Source organism: Colletes gigas, unplaced genomic scaffold (assembly GCF_013123115.1).
Source record: "Colletes gigas isolate AHSC1104 unplaced genomic scaffold, ASM1312311v1 Colletes_gigas_Sc00019, whole genome shotgun sequence".
NCBI classification, from domain to species: Eukaryota; Metazoa; Arthropoda; class Insecta; order Hymenoptera; family Colletidae; genus Colletes; species Colletes gigas.
Window position 1 is genome coordinate 1808925 of NW_025106648.1, and position 25972 is coordinate 1834896.

Here is a 25972-nt window from a genome sequence, read left to right on the forward strand (position 1 = left end):
TAGCTCGAAATCGAAGACTATGGCCTGCTAGTGGACTCATCAGTAAAGCTTCCTAGCAGACCCTGCCTTAGTCGTTCGAGGATTGTATACAATATAGCAATCGAGGGGTAGGTCGAGCGCTTGTGAGAGCGCCACCCCTCTGGTGGCGAGCCTGAGAGGCGACGCCACACATGTACGGGAAAAAGTTATTCAGAATCTTATTTCAAAATCATCAAAATCGGAGTTGAGGTCCCCTAAATTAAACAATTATCTAACTTTGCTTAATTGCCTAATGTGCAATCCTTTTTGTAATTTAAAACTGATAGTTTGAGAGTTGTTTGAGAATCGACACGAAGAGAATTGTTTTCTCTAGCTTGAAAATGTCCTCAAGCGTTGCCAAAAAGTTCAATCCAAACGAGCAATAGTTTTTCTCGTTAGTTTTGCTGAGACGAATGGGGGTATTTTTCCATTAGCTAGATTTAAGGGCAGGGATCGTCCGGTTTTGGTTACCTGCTTGGAAGAGCAACGCGCCTCTCCATCCAAACTGCTTGACGAGCACGTCAGAGATGGGTGCGAGCAAGAAGGCACCGATCCCGGAGCCGCAGACCGCGATCCCGGTGGCCAGGGCTCTCCATCTTTCAAAATAAAATCCGGTAGTTATCACAGCCGGCACGTAAATCAAGCCTGCTCCGATGCCTCCTGACAATCCAAGACACAAAGACCACGTCAAATCAGGGGAAACGATCAAACGCCGCAAAGTAACGAATTTCTCTAAAATCCTGGCCGAAATATAACAAATTCTTTTTCATTATGCATTGCATCTTATTTATGAAATATCACAAATATGTAATATGTAGTTCTCTTGGAATTATACTAATGCAAAGTTGATACTTTTTAAATGTAGATTTCTTTGGTCGTCTTTAATAATAAGTCCCTAATCTTAAATACTGGGGGAAAAAATAAAATATATTTACTCCACTTTTTGAAGCTTCATGGTTGATAGCAATGCAAAACTTACAAGACCATTTCTTTCCTTTTGTTAATAAAATAGTTGTTTATCAATCGAGATCAAGCATTTTTTGTAAAATAAATTTTTTAATTTATTAAATAAGCTCTCGTTGCATTTATCTGCTACTATTGGCTACTTTTCGATTTATTATGGCGCCACCTATGATTTAGCAATATTTTCATTTAGACTATCTTATTACACATGAAAAACCAAACATTTTTTATATTTGACATTTTTTTCTATCTTCATTCGTTTAAGAGATACTCAAGGAAATGTGTTTGGGGTGGAAAACACCCTCTAAATATGACATTTGCAACAGAAAAAAAAATACGTAATATCAAGCTTTATCAAAATCGAAGTTCGACACTTGAGTGATATCCTTTCTTGGGCGCAATTTAATATTTTTTCAATGTATTTCATTATCCTTTTTATTAACAACCATGAAAACCAAATTTCGTCCAAATCTAAGATAGCTTTATATTTTGGCCACGAATTTTAGAAAATTCGCCATTCAGCGTCGGAGGAATAGGATATTTTTAACAGAGTTTCAACTACTTTATTCGTTCACCAACAATTTTCAAAATTTTTGCAAGGTTCCTCACGCGTCTACGATAGTTTTAAATAGCTAAGTCTAACCTTTGTCAAAGTTGCTTATCTCCGCTTTAAAAAAATCTATATTGTAAATAAATAAATCAATCTTTGATAGTTTTTAATATGGTCGACACAATTTAGAAAAAACCAACGAATAAAAGTAAGTTATTTTTCAAAGATGTGAATTGAAAAATATTTCACAAAATTATGGACATATTTGCTTCAAAACTCTGCCATTTTGTCAGCTCCAAAGTTTTCCATAATCACGCTCACGTAATTTAATAATTTCTTTAGTTTATCGGAGACAACCAGAAGAGTGTAGCTCAAGAATACATTCTTTTTACAACGATCGCGTACGTAGTATGCATCTTTAAAACTATCACGTATTCTTGCATAAAAAATTTCACGTAGCTTAGCAGTGCATGTACAAATAACGGTGCAAAGTGTCCAACCAGTATCTTACGTAGTTTATCTCTCATAAAATTCTAAAGAACGTCAGTTTTCCATGTTCGGGTTGGAATAACCCCTTAAAAAGAGGAACCATTCTTACCGCGCGCGAAAATGGAACACAGGGACGAAGGGGAAACTTTTCTATCGAGGCGGGAACGACACGAACAGGAAGAAATATATCGGGCAAAGAACTTACCGAGGACGCCGTAAGAGATATAAAGGAACTCGATGGATGTGCTGAAATACGAGAGGACAAAAGCACCACAACTTATGACGCTTCCTAGGATTGCCACCAGCCTAAAGCCGTACCTGTTGGCCAGCGCCGACACAAAAGGACCTGCAGACAGAACAATAATGATAATGAAGGAAATTCGTGAAAGTATCGTGTTCCTCGCGTGTAAAATATTTCCAAGCAATTATTTATCGTCACTGGAAATACTACTATGCATTTATGGGAAATTTAAATTTTCAACAAACTACAGAATGCACTCAATATGCAAAAATATAAGAAATACTTAAAGATAGGAATTATTATATTTAGGGGTTGAGACAACCCTTTAAACTACCATTTCATTAATTCTATTAATAAAAATATGAATTTGCATAAAGATCATCAGACTATTAATAGGTACTGTGGGTCCGCGAGAAGTTGGCAAGTGAAACGACATGGAGGGAAAGAGGAGTATAATAGAATTTCGATTATTAGGTACCAGATATTTTTACCCCGACTATTTTTCGGTAAATGTTACAGATTATATTTCACACAAACAAAGAAGTCACTGCCCCGTGTATTACTACATTACCCATAGTTGTGTTTATTAAAAATCAAAAACAAATTTTAAAGAAAAATTGACAGGTGCTTAAATTTTTCGACGAAAAAAAGAAATTTCAAATCGTTCTAAAAAAATTATTTTTAACTAGGGGGGTTAATTACAATCATTCTTGGTCATTACACATACCCCCAAAATCCTACGCACTTTCGAGAAAAAAATTCCTTACCGAAAATCTAATGTGTGGACAGAAATGGTTCCCCAAAATTTCGTGTGAATCTTTAAAACATCATAACTCCTGAACGGATTGAACGATTTTAATGTTTAAAAATGCAAACAACGCGTATTTTGATGAAGAATATGTAGAAATTCCAAAAATACTCGAAAAGTTGTTCCTTAACCCCATAATATGAGAAAACCCCCATAAAAATGGTTCAATTTTCAAACGGCCATAACTCCTACAATAGTGAATATATTTCAATGCAATTTTTTTCTGTGGTAAAGCTTATGGGTACCTACAAAAAAGTATTAGACAACTTTTCTGCAGAACGCCAACCAAAATTTTTAAGAAAAATCGACGGGGGATAGCTGCTCAAATTTTTCTACGAAAAAATGAAATTTCAAATCGTTCTAAAAAAATTATTTTTAGTTAGAGGTGTTAATTACAATTATTTTTGGTCATTACACATACCCCCGGAAATTCTATCCACTTTTGAGAAAAAAATTCAGTAGGTGGACATATTTTTCGACAAAATTAAAAAATATCGAATCGTTTTGAAAAAATTATTTTTGGTTGCAGGGGTCAATTACAATCATTTTTGGTCAATACGCATACCTCCGAAATCCTACGCATTTTCGAGAAAAAAATTCTTTGGCGAAAATATAATTTCAGGCCAGAAACGTTTCTGCAATTTCATTTTCTGTCTCACTTCCTTTTCTGTTAATTTGTGTAACTTGTTGGGAATGTTGCAAATGACACGAGAATGATAATGAGGCTCTAGAGCCCCAGTAAAACGGGTGGAAAAAACATTGGTTGTAAGGTCTACTCGTATAGCTAGTCTATGATTATATTCTTCGTTTTTATCACTTCATATGTAGGTATAGTCCAATTATCCGACATTACCTCAGTCTGGAGTATGCCGGATAATCGGAATTTTACTGTACTTCTCTTGCTCCATCAATCTCCACTTTCGAAACTAGAATGGGGGACCAATATCAGACCCACATTCCTTCTGTTAGCCAACTTCTCGCGGACGCACAATACATTCGCGTAGTCACTGACCAGCCATAAGATAAAATCCTGATTGCAGCGAGCCGACCAGCGCGACCCTCGCCTTGGACACAGCGAAAGCCTCGGAGATGTCGTTCAGGAACACTCCGAAGCTGAAGATGATACCGTCCACGAAGAGATTGCACATGAAGGAGGCAGCCACGATCACCCAACCCCATCCTCCATCCGGCGGCACCACCATCTCGACTTCGATGCTCTGTCAACATGTTTCCAGAAAATTCTCACGGGAAAGCTCGCATCTCGACGAACAAAATGGTCCTGACCCCTTCGGTTACCATTATTAACCTTCAATAATGGTAATTAAATTTTATTTAATCTCTACAAACATATATTGTCTTCGATAGCTTTGCACAACTATTGACAAATGTATTATATGTAATTTAACAAATATAGAAATTCCGTCCAAATATTATGGCTATTTTGTGGTTCATCATTTTTCACATTTCTCAAACGTGGACTTTCAAATACTATAGAACGAAAACTGTAACATCAAAGATCAAATTGTGAATTTTGAAACTCTAATAAAAATAACTAAAATGGAGATTCGTTAAGGTTAATACAACAGTAACTCCACAATCTGAGTTTGACCATTGAATGCACCTTCAAGGCTACTTCGTCCACGAAAATATCAACTATCGGAGCTTCCCTTCGAGCGTCATATTGGTGAACAAGAGGCCAGTTGACTCCACGAAACGCCACGATTTTTCCACCGTTTTCCCCGGGCGTTCCGTATCGCTCCGAAGCGGCAAACAAACGGGAAGATAAGCTTCATTTTCCATTCGCGTCCACCGAAAGAAAATTCGCAACGTCCACGAATCGACGACATTTCGAGCTTAAAAGAGCACCGCGGGTACAGCTTTCCGAACAACGCGCGCGATTCGTGTTCGTCGGTGTGCTACATCGTTCGACGTGCGTTTCAACATCGGCGCCCGTGGAAATTCACAAGTTGCTTGAGATCAAGGCCGCGCATAAAGCGAGCAACTTTCGCGTTTCGGTGGTAAGCGCGTGACCCAAAACTCCGTCGAGTTATCAAACTGCGGTGCCATGTGACGCTGATACCGTATCCACGTCGAAAAGACCGCGTACAGTATTACAGCCGCGAGTATTTTTAGTCGTCTCGTGCAACAATATCAACGGTTCGCCCCGGTAATCTCTTGAAGGAGTGTCGAGTACGACGAGCCTCTGTTTCGCAAGTTCACCCAGGCGGTTTTCAGAGACCGACAAAGCCATCGACGGAAAATTGGGCCCGTTCGACCGTACCGACCGAGCATTCAGAGGTTACGTCACCTTAACGGGCCCGAAACGAACGATACTTTCACGAATTTTTTTGCGGGAAACGCGTGCATTCGGTCGAAATGAGCTGTTTACCGTGTGTGAGGTATTTCTTGAACTTTTGGAGACAATTTTTGTTTAAATTGGAAACTATTCCTATACTTTTACATCGTTATATTGTATAGAATAGAATACTTTTTGATTGATCTACTTTAGATAAGCAGAAGAGCCGCAATTGTGTTAATACCATATTATTTAAAACACCTGATACATATGCTTCAATAACTCCTACGATTGTTGTTACTTTTAACCCTTTGAGTGCTGAATACTCCTCGCCAAAGTATTCGTTAGAGACTAAATACTGTACATTAGTGAGGACTCTGTTGATTGATTATGCAAACCGCAACTAAATTATAAATTATTTTATTTGATACGTCAAAATGTAAAACACACCCTGACTTAAATAGTAAAATTTATTTTTAGAACGCTGATAATTGTGTTGCAGTGAGAGTTCGAAAAAATTAATAAATGCATATATGCATTCATAACCTATAAGGATAAAATTTATTTAAAAAATATTGATATTGTATTGCAGTAAGGGATCGAACGCATTCATAGTCCATAGAACTCGTAAAATTGATGGAAAATAATTGTGAGTACTCTCGAAATATGCATCAACGAAACCGCTATTGTGCAATAAACTCAGTAAATTGAAAGTTCGCACATTTAAATTGGCTTGTCTTCAAGGAAAAATCAATTTAAGTCAAGGATCGATGGAAATCGATGAGTCTCGAGACTTCGAGATATCGATGCCTCGAGGTACGAAACGATCGACCCACGACTCCGTCGATCCGTGATCGCGTACGCGTGACGCGACATCGATCGATCGATCCCGACACGTTTTCATTTGCATCGATCAATAACGCTCCTACCTCGTTATTGTTGTCCTGAATGTCTTCGAGCTGCAGCTCCTCGTTCTTGCGACTGCGGCCATTCTGCTGCGGCTTGGCGACTTGCTCGTCCGCTTTGTTCCCCAGCGACGCCATCGTCGTCCACGGTTGACTGTAACCGAAATTAAATACAAATCCATCCGATTCGATCAACCCTCGATCGCATAAAAAGCTTTAACTGCCACGTGGCAGGACTTTTCACTATGGAACTAAAACAATTGATTCCCAAGTCAAAAAGGTTAATAGAAATAAATTTGAATATTGATTCAGAAATTTTAGACAAATTTTAAGTTATGTAGTTTACAATTGTCTGAAATCAACATTTTATGGTTTCGGTTTGGCAATCAATGTGTTAAATCTTCTCTGAGTGCCTTGTGGACCAAACATTTTGGTATTTGGTAATATCAAGAATACAATCACCAGACACTTAACGAACGTAGAATAAAAACGAATTAACACTGAAACGATGTAAATTATAAAATGAAACTAACAGTTATTTATTCATTACATTATAAAGGAAGTGTTCGTAAATCGTGGAATAAAATCACGAAAAAACATTTTGATAACGTAATATTGCACGCAAGTTTTGACAAGAATGAACAGTCATAGATCTTTGTTTAACACAACCGTTTTTTTATTGTTACGTTTCACGGATATCTACGAAAGTTCAAAGCACCTCGAATGATACGAGATCTCGGTTAAGCGTGCCTCGATAACCGAAACTCCACTGTATGTCATTCTAAGTTAAAGTTCTTGCATCAGTGTTTAATTTTCTAAAGGTTGGCTTTCAAAGTCGTAGGAAATCGTCGAATTGTCGGATAGTCGAAGTACCAAAACACGACGAAGATTTCTGTAAAGCCACTGTGTTCGCGCGACGAAGAGTAGCATTCTTTATCTACGTAACGCGCGATTTAATTATGTATTATGTTTGCACAGTGTTCAATCGGTTCAGACACGTCATTCAGGCCGGGAGGCCGGCCACAGCGTAAATAAGTGTATTATCATACTTGTAAATTATACACGTACGCTGGTTTTGAAACGGGAAAGGAACGAGCGCGGTTCTCCGATTCGATTTCGGTTTTAATCGACGCCCCGATTAGAGTGTCGTTCAGGTGCGGCTGATTATAAAAATGCATATTGCACAATTCGAATACACGGAGACCTTGGAATTTTGTAGACCAACTCTTTTTCCAGACCATTAGCTACAATGTAGTGTGTCGAGAGAGAAAAAACACACATCTGGATTGTTCTGGTTCAACTAAATGGAAAGGGACAAATGTCAGCTACTAATAATTAGAGGTAACGCGTAATTCGGACAAGCTGGAATTGGTCAAAGTACCACGAAATATCGCTAAATAGTTTGTTCCAATTTTCGAGAGAATTGATCGCTCCTCTCGTACACTACATGTTGACCCGGCCCAACTTTTAACAGACATATTACTTCGAAATATTGTTCTGGCAAAATTGCTTTTGTTCGACGTAATACTTTAGTTCGTACCCTAGATATTGGCTCGCTGCTATTTAAATCCTTAAAAACGATCTATCCGCGCCAAAGAAGTCGGAATCGATCACTATGCAAAGAATGAGAAGGATACTTTGCGCAAAGTTATAAATTACACACCAGACCAAGGGATTTTAATATTACTTTTCAAAGTTATTCGAGAAATAATCTGTTTCCGAGATAACACCATTATTTCATGCAGAAAATAAATAAATTCTGTTCGATTATTTTTACATCCACCAAAATTATCACTCTGAATTTTTAACATATTGTTAACGATATGTGTATGAAAAACAACGACTATTATTCGAATTTTATTCTCTAATAATTATTATTGATATATATTATTAATTTTGAAATAATACCATTGTTTCATGAAATATTTCGTGCAGAAAATAAATAAATTGCGTTCCATTATTTTTACATCCATCAAAACTATCACTCAGAATTTTTAACATATTATTAACGATATGTGTATGAAAAACAACGACTATTATTCGAATTTTATTCTCTAATAATTATTATTGATATATATTATTAATTTTGAAATAATACCATTGTTTCATGAAATATTTCAGGCAGAAAATAAATAAATTCTGTTCGATTATTTTAACATCCACCAAAATTATCACTCAGAATTTTTAACATATTATTAACGATATGTGTATGAAAAACAACGACTATTATTCGAATTTTATTTTCTAATAATTATTATTGATATATATTATTAATTTTGAAATAATACCATTGTTTCATGAAATATTTCAGGCAGAAAATAAATAAATTCTGTTCGATTATTTTAACATCCACCAAAATTATCACTCAGAACTTTTTAACATATTATTAACGATATGTGTATGAAAAACAACGACTCTTATTCGAATTTTATTTTCTAATAATTATTATTGATATATATTATTAATTTTGATATAATACCATTGTTTCATGAAATATTTCAGGCAGAAAATAAATAAATTCTGTTCGATTATTTTTACATCCACCAAAATTATCACTCTGAATTTTTAACATATTATTAACGATATGTGTATGAAAAACAACGACTCTTATTCGAATTTTATTTTCTAATAATTTTTATTGATATATATTATTAATTTTGAAATAATACCATTGTTTCATGAAATATTTCGTGCAGAAAATAAATAAATTGCGTTCCATTATTTTTACTTCCACCAATTATTCAGAATTTGTAACATACTATTTACGATACGTGTATGAAAAACGACCGTTATTTGAATTTTATTTTCTAGTAATTATTATTAATTAGAACGTGAGAAGTACACGTTTTGGAAACAAATAACTGTGAGGACCCTGTATCCAGCAGAAACATTTGACCCAGAATGTCCTCGGGCCACTATGTCGTCGTAGATAGTTTAAAGTTATGCTACACAGGCTACTTTATTGAATAGAAGAATGCACGCGCGCTTGTTGCAGCTGAACGACACGTGCTCGAAAAATGTCAGACGAGAGTCGACCATGTCAGAGGAAAATTGCTAGGTGTGGTCGCGGGAATAGTAAAAATCAGAGGCACGAAGCAATATTTAACAAATATGCCCGCTGCTGCGTAGCCGTTATGATTTTTAATAGTGTACGCGCGACTCGTTCCACACATTTTAGAAAAGATATAAAGGTTATCGGTCCCGCGGGCGGTATTTATATTCCATCGACATCGGGGAAAAAAATTTATTTCATTTTTAAGATTATCAATTGCTCGCGCACGTACGAAACATGCAATATACAAGCACAATCCCTGGGCAAAAAATGTAACGAGTAAAAGCAAACGTATTATTATCGGTCGTGGATATAATTGAATAAATAAACACGGGGGAAAAATACAAGGTACGAAGGTAACCAAAATTTCGTAAAAGTTGAACGAACATAACTTCATTTTTTTTTTCTTACGTTTACTTCGATTAGATTCGTTTGATTATTCGTTCGTTGTTCATATGTATATCGACTGGGAGTCCCCTTTTGGCGCAGACATTCAAACTCGATTCGAAATAACGTTTTTCTTGTTGTTAATTACATCTCGAATTCTTTAAGATCGCCTTTAATATTCACGACGAAGCTAGTCAGAAATTAAGTGGCAAATTAATTGCTGTTTATCGTCTGTTTATACGTTGTAATTGCCGACCTTGAAAGCCTCAAATCTCTCATAATATTGCTTTTGTAGATAAGCGTTCCTCTGAAACGAATATTTTCTGTAATTGGTAGATCTTTTACTCGTACTCCTTTCCTTTGTGTATTTTGCGCGTACCTGTGCGCAATAAAGGCGCGTTGTTAATATTCTTATTGTTATGATATCGTTTGAAAATAAGCAAAACGTGGAATTTCGAGCAAAGCCGCTTGCTTTTGTTTTAAAAAGAAAAAATGAATTCCAACGGAAATCAACGTAGATACTTCAACATTTACGATCAATCTAGATATAATTAATCCTTCGATAACCTTACCCAAAAGAAATATATCGAAAATTCTAAAATTTAATCACCTCACGTCTAATTGAGGCGCCAAGTTTTGCACCGAAGCAGCCGCCAGTGTCGTCGAGGCAATGTTTTCCTCCGATCAGCCGCAGCGAGCGCAGATTAAACCCTAACGGGACGAATCTCGACTTGGAACTGTACCATGCCCGAATGAATCACAGATATTATACAAACTTCCGCGTAGATCCTCGAGAACGTTTAGCAAATCAACAGCGCGCGATATCAGGGAGAAAACGGCGTTCTGATAAACGTCACCGAGTGTCCAGAATCTCGGACACATCGAATCGAAGAAAATAACGTTTCGATCGCCTGTTCGACGTTTCAAACTGCAAGGATACTCGATATTCGCTCGTTAAATCGATCGTGAATACGCATGGGACTACAAAAGTGATCAAAATGACCGAATTAGTAATTTCTAATAAAAATTGTGAAAAACTTACTTGGCCAGATTTTTGAAAATTCACCCTAGTTCTTTTATAAGATAATGATTCCTTTGGTACAAATAAATAAACCATAATTGTCGATAGTTCTAGTGTTAAAGGGCTGTTTTAGTCTGGAGAAAAATTTGGAATTAAAAAAAAGCTGTGACTCTTCTGCATCGAATTTCATCACGTTTGGCCTATGTTTAAGAAGCAAACAATTTATTTTCCATGTGAAAATATTTTTAAATGACGATGATGGCGTTGTTTCGAGTCATAATTTCTAATCAAAATGGTCAAAAAAATGCTTGGCTAGGTTTTTGAAAATTCACCCCAGTTTTTTATAAAACAATGATTTTTTTTATACAAATAAATACATAATTGTCGGTAGTTTTAGTGTTAAGGGGCTGTTTTGGCCTGGACAAAAATTTGGAATTAAAAAAAAGCTGTGACTCTTCTGCATCGAATTTCATCACGTTTGGCCTATGTTTAAGAAGCAAACATAATTTATTTTCCATGTGAAAATATTTTAAAAAGACGATGATGGCGTTGTTTCGAGTCATAATTTCTAATCAAAATTGTAAAAAAAATGCTTGGCTAGATTTTTGAAAATTCACCCTACTTTTTTTATAAGATAATGAGTCCTTTGGAATTAAAAAAAAGCTGTGACTCTTCTGCATCGAATTTCATCACGTTTGGCCTATATTTAAGAAGCAAACATAATTTTTTCCCCCATGTAAGAATATTTTAAAATGTGGAAGATGGGGTTGCTTCGAGTAAGATGTTAAAATAAATGGAATTCAACAAATATTTTAAGTGCATTTATACCGTCCGTACTTGTGGTCGTAGAAAATTAAAAGAAACACAGACTTTAATTTGGGAATATATCAAGAATGTGAAAATGTATGAGTGCATCTTGAAATCTTACGGCGAATAAAACTCACAAAGGGTTGAAAACCACTGAAAATGTTTGATCTAAAACGGTTGTAAAGTAGTGTTACACGGTACAGGGTATGTATTTAGAAAGTATAATTACATAATATAGTCAAGGTACTTATTTATTCTATACGGGTGGCAGCTTAACAAGCATCGTTACACGGTATAATTGATACAGTTAGCATAGTTGATTTATATGATCAACGTAAGAAACTAGACAGTATCTATTTTAAATCTCAGAAATACAGAAAAAAATGTTACTATTCGATAAACAAAGTTTAATTAAAAACTCGATACGAATGATTCGTTGCTGTTAATCTGACGCGAATGAACAGTAAATGCAAGTTTAAGGTAAATTATTTCGTCGATAGGGAAAGTGCAATCGCGACTTTTGAATAAAACGACAAACATCTTGCGTGAATTCGTACATACCGTGACGGGAGTTCGTAAACGCGCGTGGATGGAATAATTTCCGGTGCAACAACACAGAGTGAAGCGGAGAAAATGAATAATTCGAGCACGATCGGAAATATGCAAACGTTTCTACATGCCTAAACGATCGGCCAAAAACTGGTCGGGCAACGAAACGCTGGCCAACCGTTTCGAGAAGGGGAAATGGAAGGTTTTTTTCTTGGTAGAAACGCGAGACTCGCGCCTTATATTTTACAAATCAACGATAACATATGACCTATGTAAACGGAACAATATCATTTCCATATCGAGACGAACGTATCTCCGTCGAGAGTTTCAACCGCGATCGCAGACAAACGGGGAAAAGGGAGGTTTTTTTTATTACGAGGAACGTCCGACTTACGCCTTATATTCAACAAATCAACGATAAGATATGACCTATGCAAACGGAACAATATCATTTGCATATGGAGACGAAACGTATCTATTCGAAAAAAACACGCGGAAATTGCATTGTTTGCCACGGGGTCCCGTGACGTTCATAAATCTCTGATATCTTTTGGGACCAACGGAGAAAACAACAAATTTTGCCACTTCGGATGAATAATATTTATTTCGGAATTATCGCGACGAATCGAACAGGTACTCGACGATTTAAGGAACGAGGCTGGCGATCTTAATTCTTTTTTGCATTAGACCCTATCTAATTTTTTTAAATTAATGTTGAAAATCATTGCTAGAATACAGGGTGGTCTATGCAAATTATGCGGCTCTATAATTTCCATAATTGCTCAACAAAATTTTATGTAAAATGAACGAGTTTCAGAGATTTGTAGATCAACTTAATAAGATTTTTTTAAATTAAATACTATACTTTTTATACAAAAATATGAAAGAATATAAAATTCCAAGCAAACAAACCTAATAACTAATGAACAATTTAATTTTATTTCTTGACAATTTTCACTATTTTGCAGAAATCTGTGATAAAAAATAAGGTGAAATTACTCATTAGTTATTAGGTTTAGGGTTAATACAGATCGACACATTTTTATTCGGAATTTGATATTCTTCCATATGTTGCTATACAAAGTATAGTATTCCATTTAAAAAAACAAAATTTGACACACTCAGCTATAAAAAGACAAATGCACTGCATAGTGTACCCCTTCAAATCATGCATCCTTTTTATACAAAATTTTTTTGAGCAACACATACTTTGGAAAGTTGTATAGACCACCCAGTATGAGGCATTAGAGTGGAAACTTTTGAACTGTAGGAATGAATTTCTTAACACATCTTGATACTTTCTAATTGAAACAGTCTTTTCAAATTGCAAAATATTGATTCTATTTATTTTAAAAGTAGAAAGTAAATGTTACAGAAACGAATGTAAAAAGATCAACGATAAAAACGATTGCTTCGATTAATTTCCAGAGAACACAATATTCCATTTACCCTGAACAAGTATAAATTTTTGATACAAAATTTAATTAATGAAATAATCTAAAATGTTTATTCGTTACTCACGAATAAAATGCTCTTTCTATGACTAAACGGCGAATAATGTTGCTCGACGCCTCTATGTGTAAGCAGCCACGTTCGAGCGACGATCAGTGGCGAAGCCGTATTGTTCCACGACACCGATGAGCATTGTGCAAACAGAATTGTGTAAATTTACTGATAGTGGACGACGTTTATTTTTAGTGAGTCGTGTTTTTCCGCCTCCCTTTGCCGCTTTACTTTGGAATGTTTAAATCAGCAGAACGAGATATCAAACAGTCACCGAAGTCCAATTCCATTCTGTTTGCGGGCCACTGATTCACGAGAATCGAATTCGAACGATAGACAACGAATAAGGCCAACGTGTAACAATTTATTCCTAACAGTTATTCGATCCAACGGTTAAAATTGTTCATATCAAGTAAAATGTCAATAATGGACAGCAACCATTGAAAAAAACCAAAATTTTCACGATAAAAAACTTCATGATTTTTTAGGTTTTCTAGCAGGCACTGCCTTATTGGGAAGTCATTCGAGCGCTTGTGAGAGCGCCGACCCCTCTGGTGGCGAGCATGGGAGGCGACGCCACAAAACGCCACCGATCGAGAAAAGAGGCAAGACAAATTCAGAGAAATTAACCCCTTCGGTGTACAATAACGTCTCTGACTCGTTACAATTCTTGATGTCAAGTTTCACGATCATGAGGCTACACACTGGTCATCAATCTTACACATTAAAATCAACATATGTTCGCATTCACGAGATATACGTAAAACAAATCTATTCTTTCTAGTGGTCATTCCTTGTACGACCAAATTTAAACAAAATTAAATAGTATGCATTTGAAAAATTATTCGAAATTAAATCGTACGTCAAGGGGTAAATTCACGATCTGTTCCATTCAACAACGAAGGTTAATTTCTGATCACTGAATCTAAATTCCATCCAGGAGCATTTTCTCACTAGCAGATCGAGCACGGTAAATCACTATTCGCGACGTGCAACGCTTCGTTCGAAGATATCGCGATATCTGAACTAAATTACCTCGATAGATGTTTCAAGAAGTCCCGCTGCGACAGTTATGCGTCGAGGGTTGCAAACCGAATACTTGGCTACGACCCGGTGCTAAGGGTTTTTATGTCCTCGAATGAATCAGCGCTAATCTTTGGAAAACGATTGCTCATTTGTTTTCCTCGGGATGTTCCAAAGTAACGAACTTAACGTGAACCGTAGATACGCGTATCTGTTGAAGTAGACCAACGTTGCGCAAAGTTTCTTTCGCTGGTGGGCCAAATGAAACAATCGGACCCTTCAGCCTTGGCACGGGGCGGGAGAAAATTGAATTAAAATTTTATTCGAACGTTTCGAGTCGCATTCGAGTCGTCGCCAACCTGAGTAAATGAAAATAAACGGAAATGGTGGCCTTTTCACGAATTTTCTAATTAATTTTTTGTACCCTTCGAAGTTGGCCTTTGATAATTTGCTTTTAGAGCAGACAATATGGATTTGATTATATTCAGATTCTTCGATTGAATCGAATGGTGTTTAATTACAAATCGTAATAAAAATGTTAAATATACAAAGAATACGGAATAAATAAATTTAACGTATTTTTTACACAGATTATTTCAATTTACTTAGGTCGAAGATGAGTCGAATTTGACACGGAAACGTTTGAATCAAGTTCTAATTTTATCCAGCTTTAGATAATAAAAATCTCTTTTACCACGTTTCCATAGCTCCATCCTAATTCAATCTTATATTTATTTCGTGCAATAATAGTGAAAATAGTAAACATTATGCTATATTACGATACATCAAGTAATACAGAAGACGATATTAGATACACTGTTATGGGTACGAGTTCAAGACCAAGTTCGTCAAGTTCAAAGTTGTCAAGTTTATGTAATCGAAGATTTGCAACAAGAACTATGGAACATATATATGTATACAGGGTGTTCGGCCACCTCTAGCAAAAATTTTAATGAGCGATAGTAGAGGCCAAAATAAGACGAAAATCAAGAATACCAATTTGTTGATGGAAGCTTCGTTAAAAAGTTATTAACGTTTAAAGTGCCGCCCTTACTGAATTTTTTTCTCGAAAATGCGCAAGATTTCGGGGGTATGTCTATTCACCAAAAATTACTGTAATTGAACCCTACAACCGAAAATAATTTTTCCACAACGATTTGCAATTTTTTAATTTTCTCGAATAATTTCACACCTTCTCTATTTTTTTTCTCGAAAGTGGGCAGGATTTCGTGGGTATGTCTAATGACAAAAACTGATTGTAATTGACCCCCGCAACCGAAAATAATTTTTCCACAACGATTTGCAATTTTTTTTCTCCGTTGAAAAATTTAGGCACCTAATTGGATTTTCAGTAAGGAATTTTTTTCTCGAAAGTGCGTACAATTTCGGAGGTATGTGTAATGATAAAAAATGATTGTAATTGATCCCCGCAACCGAAAATAATTTTTTTAGAACGATTTGAAAAATTTTTTTTCGCCGAAAAATTTCAGCACCTACTCGATTTTTTTTCTCGAAAGTAGATAGGATTTCGGAGGTATGTGTACTCACCAAAAATGATTGTAGTTGACCCCCGCAACCGAAAATAATTTTTCCAGAACGATTTGAAATTTTTGAATTTAATTGTTAATAACTTTTTAACGAAGCTTCCATCAACAAATTAGTATTCTTGATTTTCGTCTTATTTTGGCCTCTACTATCGCTCATTAAAATTTTTGCTAGAGGTGGCCGAACACCCTGTATACTAGGTAGCTTTATTGCAAAGTCTCCATGAATATAAATGAATAAAAATAAATGCAACTGATATCAAAAAACTGGATCGAAGAGTCAGTATATCGTTTTTCCACATTTGATGTTGAAAATTGTTTATGAAAAAAAATTCATTTAAATTTCAGTTCGAGTAATTGCACTCTAATTTCATATTGAATTCAGGAAGAGTCGACGATTTCTGAAAGTGAATAACGAAAAGCTTCAGACTTTGTGCACCACTGAACCTAAGCTAATTTAACGTGTTGTGATTTATCTGACAACATTATAGTATAGTCTTTACTTTTGAGACACGAACCAACAGTGTTAGGAGTCAATACGACCGCTTGAACCGTGATAATCGACGTTCTAATTGATAAGCATCGAGAAATTAGTCACTTCACACCAATTGTGTACTTGCTGACACGACAAAAAGAGAATGATCAAAAAGAATCAAATTTACAACTCGTTGTATCGCAACAATTTATAGAATTGGAAAGAGAAGACATAACCACGTTACAAAAAATTGGAAAAGCTTTCTGAACATTGTTTAATTTTTTTAACAAATATACTTCACCATTTTTCAGACACCAAAATGTCAAAATTTGATATAATGTCATGATGTTATTTTAATATCTAAAGAAAGATACTGATCAATCCTGATCTTTCATACGCCCTGTTATACTCAGTTCAATTAGCCAATTTAGATACGGTGCATAATCTTTTAAGATTTAGAAAATGTTATTTAACGGAAACAGATGGTTTTCAAAAAAGTGCATTTCGAACTAAGTTACCGAGCTCTTTCTCTTGAAAGAATCTCTTCATATAAATATATACTCCCAAACATAGATAGTACGCGATTGACAAAACTACCCATAATGAAAAAAAATGAAAATAATAAAAAGGTCAAACGGGTCGCAATATCTAATCAATCGGGACCCTGGTTTGACATGTCTGCTGTGGCAGATATCACTGTTATGTTAGGTTAAGAATACACGCGTTTGGGTATAGGTGCATACAACAAAAATGGCTACCTAAAAGAAATCAAGAACCAGAAATAACAGTTGAAACTTTTTACGAAAAGAATTATTAACAAAAAAATTGGTTTCGTAATCGTGAATTCCGAAGGAAATTTCCTAAAAATAAACTAAAAATTTTAAAAATATTAAATGCATTTATATTACTGACTTAATTGTTCCGAATTTAAGTTTACTAGCGCGTACCAGCGAATCTATAGCAAGGAATCGATGAATCGAGACGACGACGCAAACAAAATCGTAAAAATAACTTGGCTGGATCAATGCACGGGGAAAAAAACTTTCTTCCGGAATGGTGAACCAGAAATAACTGAAATGTCGTCACGATGGAATTTATTTTTGTCCAACGCGGGACACACCGTCCAAAGTTTCATCATCGCGTATAGTCATTGCCAGGGTCCCCGTTTCGATATCGAATAAAAGCAAAACCCACGATCGAGAAATCGATGATCTTTCGACTCCAGACACCTGCAGATTCCACCCACGTGTCTCTTGAATCCTAGATCGAATCGCCCCCTTAAATTTAACTCTAATTCGAACACACCGAAACGAAAGCTGCAATTTCAAACAGCTGGGCGAACACAATTCTACTGCAATGAACGTTTCTTTCGCGAAATGGTGAGATTTTCTATCCGATTATCCAAACGTAGAGGATTCCCTTGGGTAATACTGGGACGAGTAACACTCAGAAATGGCCAGATTCTTATCTAGATAGAAACTTCGAACGAATAAAAGACAAACAACACAAGGAGGCTCCTTCCTTTCCGAAAGAGGCTCGACTCGGGACGATACGTTGAAAGAAACGTTTCGATTTTCGTTCAATTTTCCTTTGAGAACCACAAACGAATTAATTCATCGATAAGTAGAATTATAAAAAAATAATAAAATAATACCGAGAACAGTGTGACTTCTAGAAAAACAAAATTGTTCAATAAACTGGATTTTATAGACAAACTCTAATTTCAGATATGGACGAAAGAGTTTCTTATCGAGGTTGTGATACACGATAACGTTGCTCTAAAATCAGTTTTTTAAAAAATTATCTCTTTATCGTTTCAAACCATAACGCGATAGAGAAATCGGATTATCGAATCTGAATTCACTCTACCTATAAGACATAAGAAATTTCTCGACGTTGTTTATCCGAATAATTGTCCAATTGTGCAAAGTTTTGATTCGTCGTACAGTATTAAGAGTATGTCGCAACGACACCGGCGTAGACATCTCGAAATAATTCTCGGGTTCCATGACTCGTACGAGAATAGAGCGTCGCTTAAAATAGCTGCATAAAAAAGGGCGTTCATGGTTGAAAATTCGTAAGGGAGAAATATCGAAACGCTTTCATCGAAGTTAATCAGCGCTCCAGAAACCAGAAGGAGCCATTATCTTTGGAAAACGACGAGATAGCCATTATCTTGTTGCGCTGGACACAATGCAGTGGCCCGTTTGTTCGAGAATTCATTTCTGGCTCGATACCAAACGCGTTCGGACCTCTTTATCCCTCTTTCGCGCGCAGATAACGAAAACGATAGCGAAACGAGGAGAAACGGCGACTCACGCGAAACGACGATCTATTCAGCGACGTTAAATCGCTGATCCGCGGCGAAATTATCGTCTATGCGGTAATAATGGTGCATTCTTCCCTTTATTTTGTTCCCCGGAGCCGTTCAAAACTCCCCTAAGTAGTCATGGTTAAACGTAATAGAGGCTCGAAGATTCGAGGTGGACGTTTTGATATATAGGTTAGAAAACACTTCGAGTGATCGTCGCTAAACGACCATCGACGGAGTCCGTTACGAGATAGCGAGTTTCAGCGTTCTCGTTTTATTATTTACTAAAAATATTCCCGACAAAAAGTTCACCCCGCCGCCCCTTAGTCGGCTTAGTTCAGTTTTTATTAAGAGACGAACGCATTGTATTTTAATCTAAAGCTTCGTTTATCTCGTTGCCCTTGTCACATTCCGACCGAAATAAATATTCTCGTACCCTGCCTATTATTCTATATCATTGTTGTTTCTTAGAACCGTTTCTCAGGAAGTGTCAATCTTCGTCTCAAACTTTTCCAATCGATGAATGCGTGCATGTGGCTTTTGTTGGTTGCTCTCTCATAAGTCTTATTGCTTAACCCAGATAAATGGCTCGCGAGATGACCGAAGACATTAATGGTACGATTATTAAAACGTTACTATACAGATAAACGATTATTACGCGTGTACGAGCACTGCTTGCTGGTAATTATAGCTGGTGGCTTGCTATATTCGAACCGTCTATCGAATTATTGTCTACTATTGCGGTGACGAATCCGACTCGCGAAACTGTGCATCGCAAAAATTTTTTTTTTTTGCAAACAAACTTGAAACGTGACAGAAGATGTTTCCAAATTTACTCGATCTTTCGTCGTATTTCGTCTAAAGACTTACTAATTACCTGCTACCGATTTAAGAATGATCGTTTAACACGTTTAAGGGTCGTTTGGATCTTTGACGCCATGAATGAACATATAATTGCAGTCCTCGTAAACGAACGGACAATCGATAATTCGATGAACACAATTATCTTGTTAAGAGGAGGAAGTGTGTTCAGTTCGATCCAGGAAGCCAATAGAATCGTTCGAACTCGATTTGATACTAAGATGTTACTCATCGCGTCTTCCTGGAAACGACGCGGAAACAGACTATTCGTTTTGATGGCGGGAAAGTAGTCCTTGTTACGTGACGACTTCGTTCAATTCGATTTAACCGGTGTATTGAGCCTAATTGGAAAATTGTCGGGTTTTTAATTGAATTTTCATGCAGCGTTCGCTTAATTGGTACCGAGCCCGACGTGAAAGAACTGCAAAGCGGCGAGAAGGGTGCCAAGAATACGAGATTCCCCGATCCAGAAACAACAAAATAGACTTCAAACCCGTTTTGATCATTGCAAACGGCGTATTTGACTCACTGAATCTATAAAATATTAACCCTTAACAATAAGTTTCCATGAAACATATAAATAAACGTATATCTAGTGCTTAGTGGGTATATCCGCCATGTTGGATCCGACATATTGAAATTAATTTTTACTACAGAGATCCCCCAAATAAAATATTAGACACAATGTTTTAATGAGATATGTCAAAAAGAAATAGTTTCTGAATCTATGAAAAATTAACCCTTAACAATAAGTTTCCATGAAACATATAAATAAACGTATATCTAGTGCTTAGTGGTTATATCCGCCATATTGGATCCTCCACATTGAAATTAATTTTTATTGCAGAGACCCCCCAAATAAAATATTAGACACAAAGTTTTAATAAGATGTGTCAAAAAGAAATAGTTTCTGAATCTATAAAATATTAACCCTTAACAATAAGTTTCCATGAAATATATAAATAAACGTATATCTAGTGCTGGATGGTTATATCCGTCATGTTGGATCCGACATATTGAAATTAATTTTTACTACAGAGACCCCCCCAAATGAAATATTAGATACAAAGTTTTAATAAGATATGTCAGAAAAAAATATTTTTTCCAATTCTTATCCTCTAATCATTATGATAAATTATGATAATAAAATTATCCTTCTCGAACGTTCGCGTTAATATGCAATTATTTAAATTATTATGGAAAGCACGATTGAAATGAATTAGTCGCGAAACGCTAATTAGAAGCGTCATTTATACGACTCATTTTTCAGTAATATATCCAAACAAAGTATGGTCGTTCGCGGTTGGACGATTCCGCCGACGGCCGTGATCTGCAAAAAAGAATCTCCTTTCCCCTTTATCATGTTCTTTGGACACTTGAAACAACAATCGAGTGGAAAGTTATATCGTCGGAAATAAATATTGAAACGAACTATATACAGATCGTCGCGACCCCGCGACGTCGTGAAATCAGCGTACTGATCGATAAATCGAACGATGCCAATATTTGCACGTTCGGGAGTAACGTTTGATGTCGACAATGGCGCGTTATCCTGTAGGCAAATTAACAGATACGAACAATTCTCGATACTTTCCAACGTATCCCTTCCAAAATAATAATCAATTCTGCAAAACGATATTTCCATAAATAAATTCATCAAAACATTTACGATGTACTATATTAACGCTTCGATTGTCACCCATACACCCATTGACTTTTCACTATGAGATTAAACAAATTAATAAGTATACCATTGCACAATTATTGTATCATTCGTTCTTATCTTTATTCAACAATATTTACTTAATACGAGCATGTGGAATTGCAGACTTTTTTTTCAATCAACATATGGTTACCCCCTGTTGTCTAAAGCCGAGAATTGCGTCTACACTGCGTCCGCATCTGTCATCTAGCACGGCCGATCGGCACCCTAAGTACTTCTCGGCAAAGCCAAACACTGCATCGTCTTGGATAGCATGGCTTGAAAAGCCGACCGGCATGCCGACGAGTCGATCGGCACGATGTCGGTAACCATCAAAAGAGATCGTGCCAAGACACGAGAGCACGAAAGTTTCATGTCAATTTCGTTCCAAAACCATCATCGAGATACAAAGATACAGGAACTTTAAACGTTAATAACTTTTTAACAAAGCCTCCATCAACAAATTGGTATTCTTTCGCGATCGAACGGAAAATTTCACAGCGCGACGATTGCTACCTCCAGTTCTGAAAGGCCCAGGCAGGGCCATAAAGCCCCGTCTTGTAACCAAATATGGTCATAGGCGAAAGATTTTTTCCTCGTGCCCATATTTTTGCATAGTCGATGTTTCCGGAGCCCGTTTCTTCCTCCGATACGCGATTTTGGGGGTGTCAACCGAATTTGGTATTAACTTTTAGCTCGACCGATTGGTCATCGACTAAGGGAAGGAGGACCCATTTTCACACCCCGTTTGGGAGGAAAACTCTTTCCTCATACCTGAACGTGGTGGAGGAAGACTTCCAGGTCACCCCCAGAACGAGGGTGCCCGAGGTTTTCTCCCCAAGTCGAAGGCTACGTTAATTTATCGAAGAAAAAACGGGACTCCGGATTAGGACGCGACGAGTGGCCGCGCGTGTTTGACAGCTGTTTTATGGCTATACACAACGATTTGCAATTTTTTTTCTCCGTTGAAAAATTTAGACACCTAATTGGATTTTCAGTAAGGAATTTTTTTCTCGAAAGTGCGTACGATTTTGGAGGTATGTGTAATGATAAAAAATGATTGTAATTGATCCCCGCAACCGAAAATAATTTTTTTAGAACGATTTGAAAAATTTTTTTTCGCCGAAAAATTTCAGCACCTACTCGATTTTTTTTCTCGAAAGTAGATAGGATTTCGGAGGTATGTGTACTCACCAAAAATGATTGTAGTTGACCCCCGCAACCGAAAATAATTTTTCCAGAACGATTTGAAATTTTTGAATTTAATTGTTAATAACTTTTTAACAAAGCTTCCATCAACAAATTAGTATTCTTGATTTTCGTCTTATTTTGGCCTCTACTATCGCTCATTAAAATTTTTGCTAGAGGTGGCCGAACACCCTGTATATTCTTCTGCTACGTAAACTCGGACGCATCCAAAATCTTCGTTTTTTAGGCATTTTTTTTGCATTTGCTATTACTATAACTGCAGCAGCACCAGTTATTACTTCGTCGTCACTGTACATTTTTTGTGTACTGAAATGGCTTTGCCGCGGTGCATAGCAGTGGCACGGCCGTGCCGCCTTTTGCCGAACGCTGTGCCGATCGGCAAATGCCGAGCCGTGCCGACCCAGTGGGGACGCAGCTATCGGCAAATGCCGAGCCGTGCCGATCCAGTGGGGACGCAGCTTAAGAGTTATGTTTAAAGTTCGATATTTCTCTCGTATTCTATGATTTATTTGTTGTCTAAATAAAATGAAAGTCCTCGTTTTTTATCGAGGTCCCAGAATTTCGTTTTATCTCGAATGATGAGCGTAATCATCGAACGAGCCACCATAATCGACCACTAAAACCGACTTTATCTGCAGCCAAGAACTTCACAAATACTTGAAAAACTTGAACGACACGAGTGACCGTCGAATTATCTTTGTTAATCGCGCTCGAGCATTCGGAATAGCAAACACTCGATCTATCGAAATTCGTGCAAACGAAACTTTTCGACCTTGCACCCTTCGAGAATCGATCGACTCGAGACAAGCAAATTCGCCGTCGAGTTCTTCAGACACAACAATCGATATCACGAGTGCCTTTCACGTGTACAGGGTGATTATAGTAACTGTGTCAGGCTATAGCTCTATTCTAAACGAAATCAGAAGAAAATTTTAATAACTTTTTTTTATACTTTTTCATATTCTTCGATCTGATCAAACATGGAACAACACGAATAATTATTTAACTATTAAAAACTGATTTAAGTGTTTGCTACTATAGTTTAGACAATCGAAAATTAAACTGATTTTTTCAAAATAATATATGTAATATCGTATTTAAATCTCTTGAAGTATTGTTTAAAATTTGACAGTGGGCTGCAAAGAACTGCTCTTTTGTGTATCATGGTCTTGTTACTAGAATCACTCTGTACAATCCATCCAATTATTTCCAATCTTTAATGTTCTTCGAGTGGAGATCTAGTATCTTTTCGCAGACAAGTCCAACGATAATGTAATTAGTACGATCGTTATCTGTTTTCGAAAAACGAGTCGCCTCCGAAATCTTGATTTCACGATACGCCACGCAGAGATGGACGAAATTCATGTCTAGATAAAAATTTTTACTTACAAATAGAAAATAAGCCACTGCTTATCCGACGCTCGATACATCAAAATTTGAAATATCACGACCAGTAACGATTCGAGATTTGAGCAATTTCAGATGCAATCAAGATTAACAGTTGTAGATATTTATAATTAAATTTGCAATTCGTCGCGAGATTTACAATGACTACATAACGATGATAAAATACGAATGAATTGTAAAATAAATCGCCAAAACATATAACGCGGTACGATGTTTCAAGATTTCTTTAATTTTGAAAACGCTTTAAAAAGAAACGTTTAATTGCTGATATAAGATCGGTAACACGAGTAGTCAAAGATATTTACACAGTTTAAATCGAAGCAGATAATAACACGACGAATTATTACGAAGGATCGTCTATTTACCAACGCGACTGAATTGTCAAGTACCAGCGATAATATAAAAATTTAGGTGACACAGTCATGGATCTATCACATGGATCTAAATATGATTAACGGTTTCCCCCAACGAACAATCGTACTCGAAATGTCGAGTAATTTAATGAGTATCAAAACACGGATGAACGATAAAAAAAAAGAATGTAAAATAATTTATGCCGCGCGTATTGTTTGCGCGTTTTCGCGACGATATCGCAAAATCACCCGTTTCTGTCAACATTTTTTTTAAACTGCGCGCCTTGTGCATAGCGTTCAAGCCCTGATTGATTTACAGCGTGCGCATCTTACGAATGCACACGAGTGCAATGAATCAACCAGGCCTAAAAATCATAATTAAACGTCGAATAATTTACAACGCGTGGCTCGATAAATGCAACAACACGGATTGCTGAGGTTCATACAGATCCAACGTTTCGAAACGGAACAAACTCAGCAACCAAACCATCGAAATACCTGAATATTCTGGGTTACAGTGAGTAGAATATTCAGGAATAAAAATGAAGCTCAGAAATGAATATCAAAATCTATAAACCGTGCGTATAAAAAATTGTGGATTTAAGTATAGCGTTTGGCTGAAAATTTACAAAGAGAGAAACGCGAAATCAAATACAATACGAAGAATTTTCTGCACTAGATCGTATTAAATGTGCCACAACGTACCGAAATCGTGAAATTCATCGGTTTTCAAATCTTTCGCGAACAAAGCGATTCTCGATGTAGGCCAATCGAATGGACCTCGAAGTAGGAATCGAACGATCCTCGAAAAAATTGGTCTCTGCGATTCGAAGCCTCGAAGTAAAAGAATCGCGATCGAGATCGAAAGGGTTCTGAAAATAACAGTTTCAAAATATTATACAAGATATTTCAAAGTTCACGAGATGAATTACGTTAAAGTAAGAAAAACGTTAATTTTAATGGAGAGGTGAGAGGAGCAAACAAAATTAATTCTTAAGATTAGATGTTAAAGAAAATAAATCTAGATAGGACTCTTGAATTTGAACGTGCTGTAAAAATAAGTTTTATGTCAAATTGTGGTTATGCTAGTTTCCAATTGTCTAAAAACCAAATTTTAAACTTAAAATAGATACTAAAATTTGTTTACCAGTATGATAATCTTTAAAACGATCGATACATAATGGAACATTGCAAATGTCACGTTTGAAAACCAATGTACATTTGATGCAACAATATATTCGAATATTTTTATTATCCATTGATGGTTCGCGTTTTAATAAATATGTTTCAAGTATTGTACGTATCGTTGAGACCTCTTTCTTGCTATAGATACCATATCGTATTAAACACTTTAGTTTAACGTACATGTTTGATGTGCTAAAAATTGTCTAAGTCTAAGTCTAAGCGTTCGAATACTTTCGTTAGTCACTATATGTATATCGATTGTGTTTCTACGATCGAGAATAACCCATAATTGAGCAGATACCCGTAATTGGCG

The 25972-nt window shown here is 36.3% G+C and overlaps 1 protein-coding gene across 3 annotated transcripts in view; it reads right to left on the reverse strand.

Annotated features, from left to right (window-relative positions):
• Nucleotides 1-25972, reverse strand: part of LOC122400689 (monocarboxylate transporter 14) — a 46717-nt gene that overhangs the window by 11159 nt on the left and 9586 nt on the right. For 2 of the 3 annotated variants that reach the window (XM_043402270.1, XM_043402272.1), the window contains exons 2-5: nucleotides 6295-6424; nucleotides 4082-4286; nucleotides 2226-2366; nucleotides 490-678 (exon numbers count right to left, since the gene is read on the reverse strand). In XM_043402270.1, coding sequence (XP_043258205.1) covers nucleotides 490-678; nucleotides 2226-2366; nucleotides 4082-4286; nucleotides 6295-6408 — 649 coding nt within the window. In that variant the 5' untranslated portion in view covers nucleotides 6409-6424. Of the gene's footprint in view, nucleotides 1-489; nucleotides 679-2225; nucleotides 2367-4081; nucleotides 4287-6294; nucleotides 6425-10319; nucleotides 10441-25972 lie in introns of those variants that run through there. The other variant, XM_043402271.1, reaches the window with a different exon arrangement.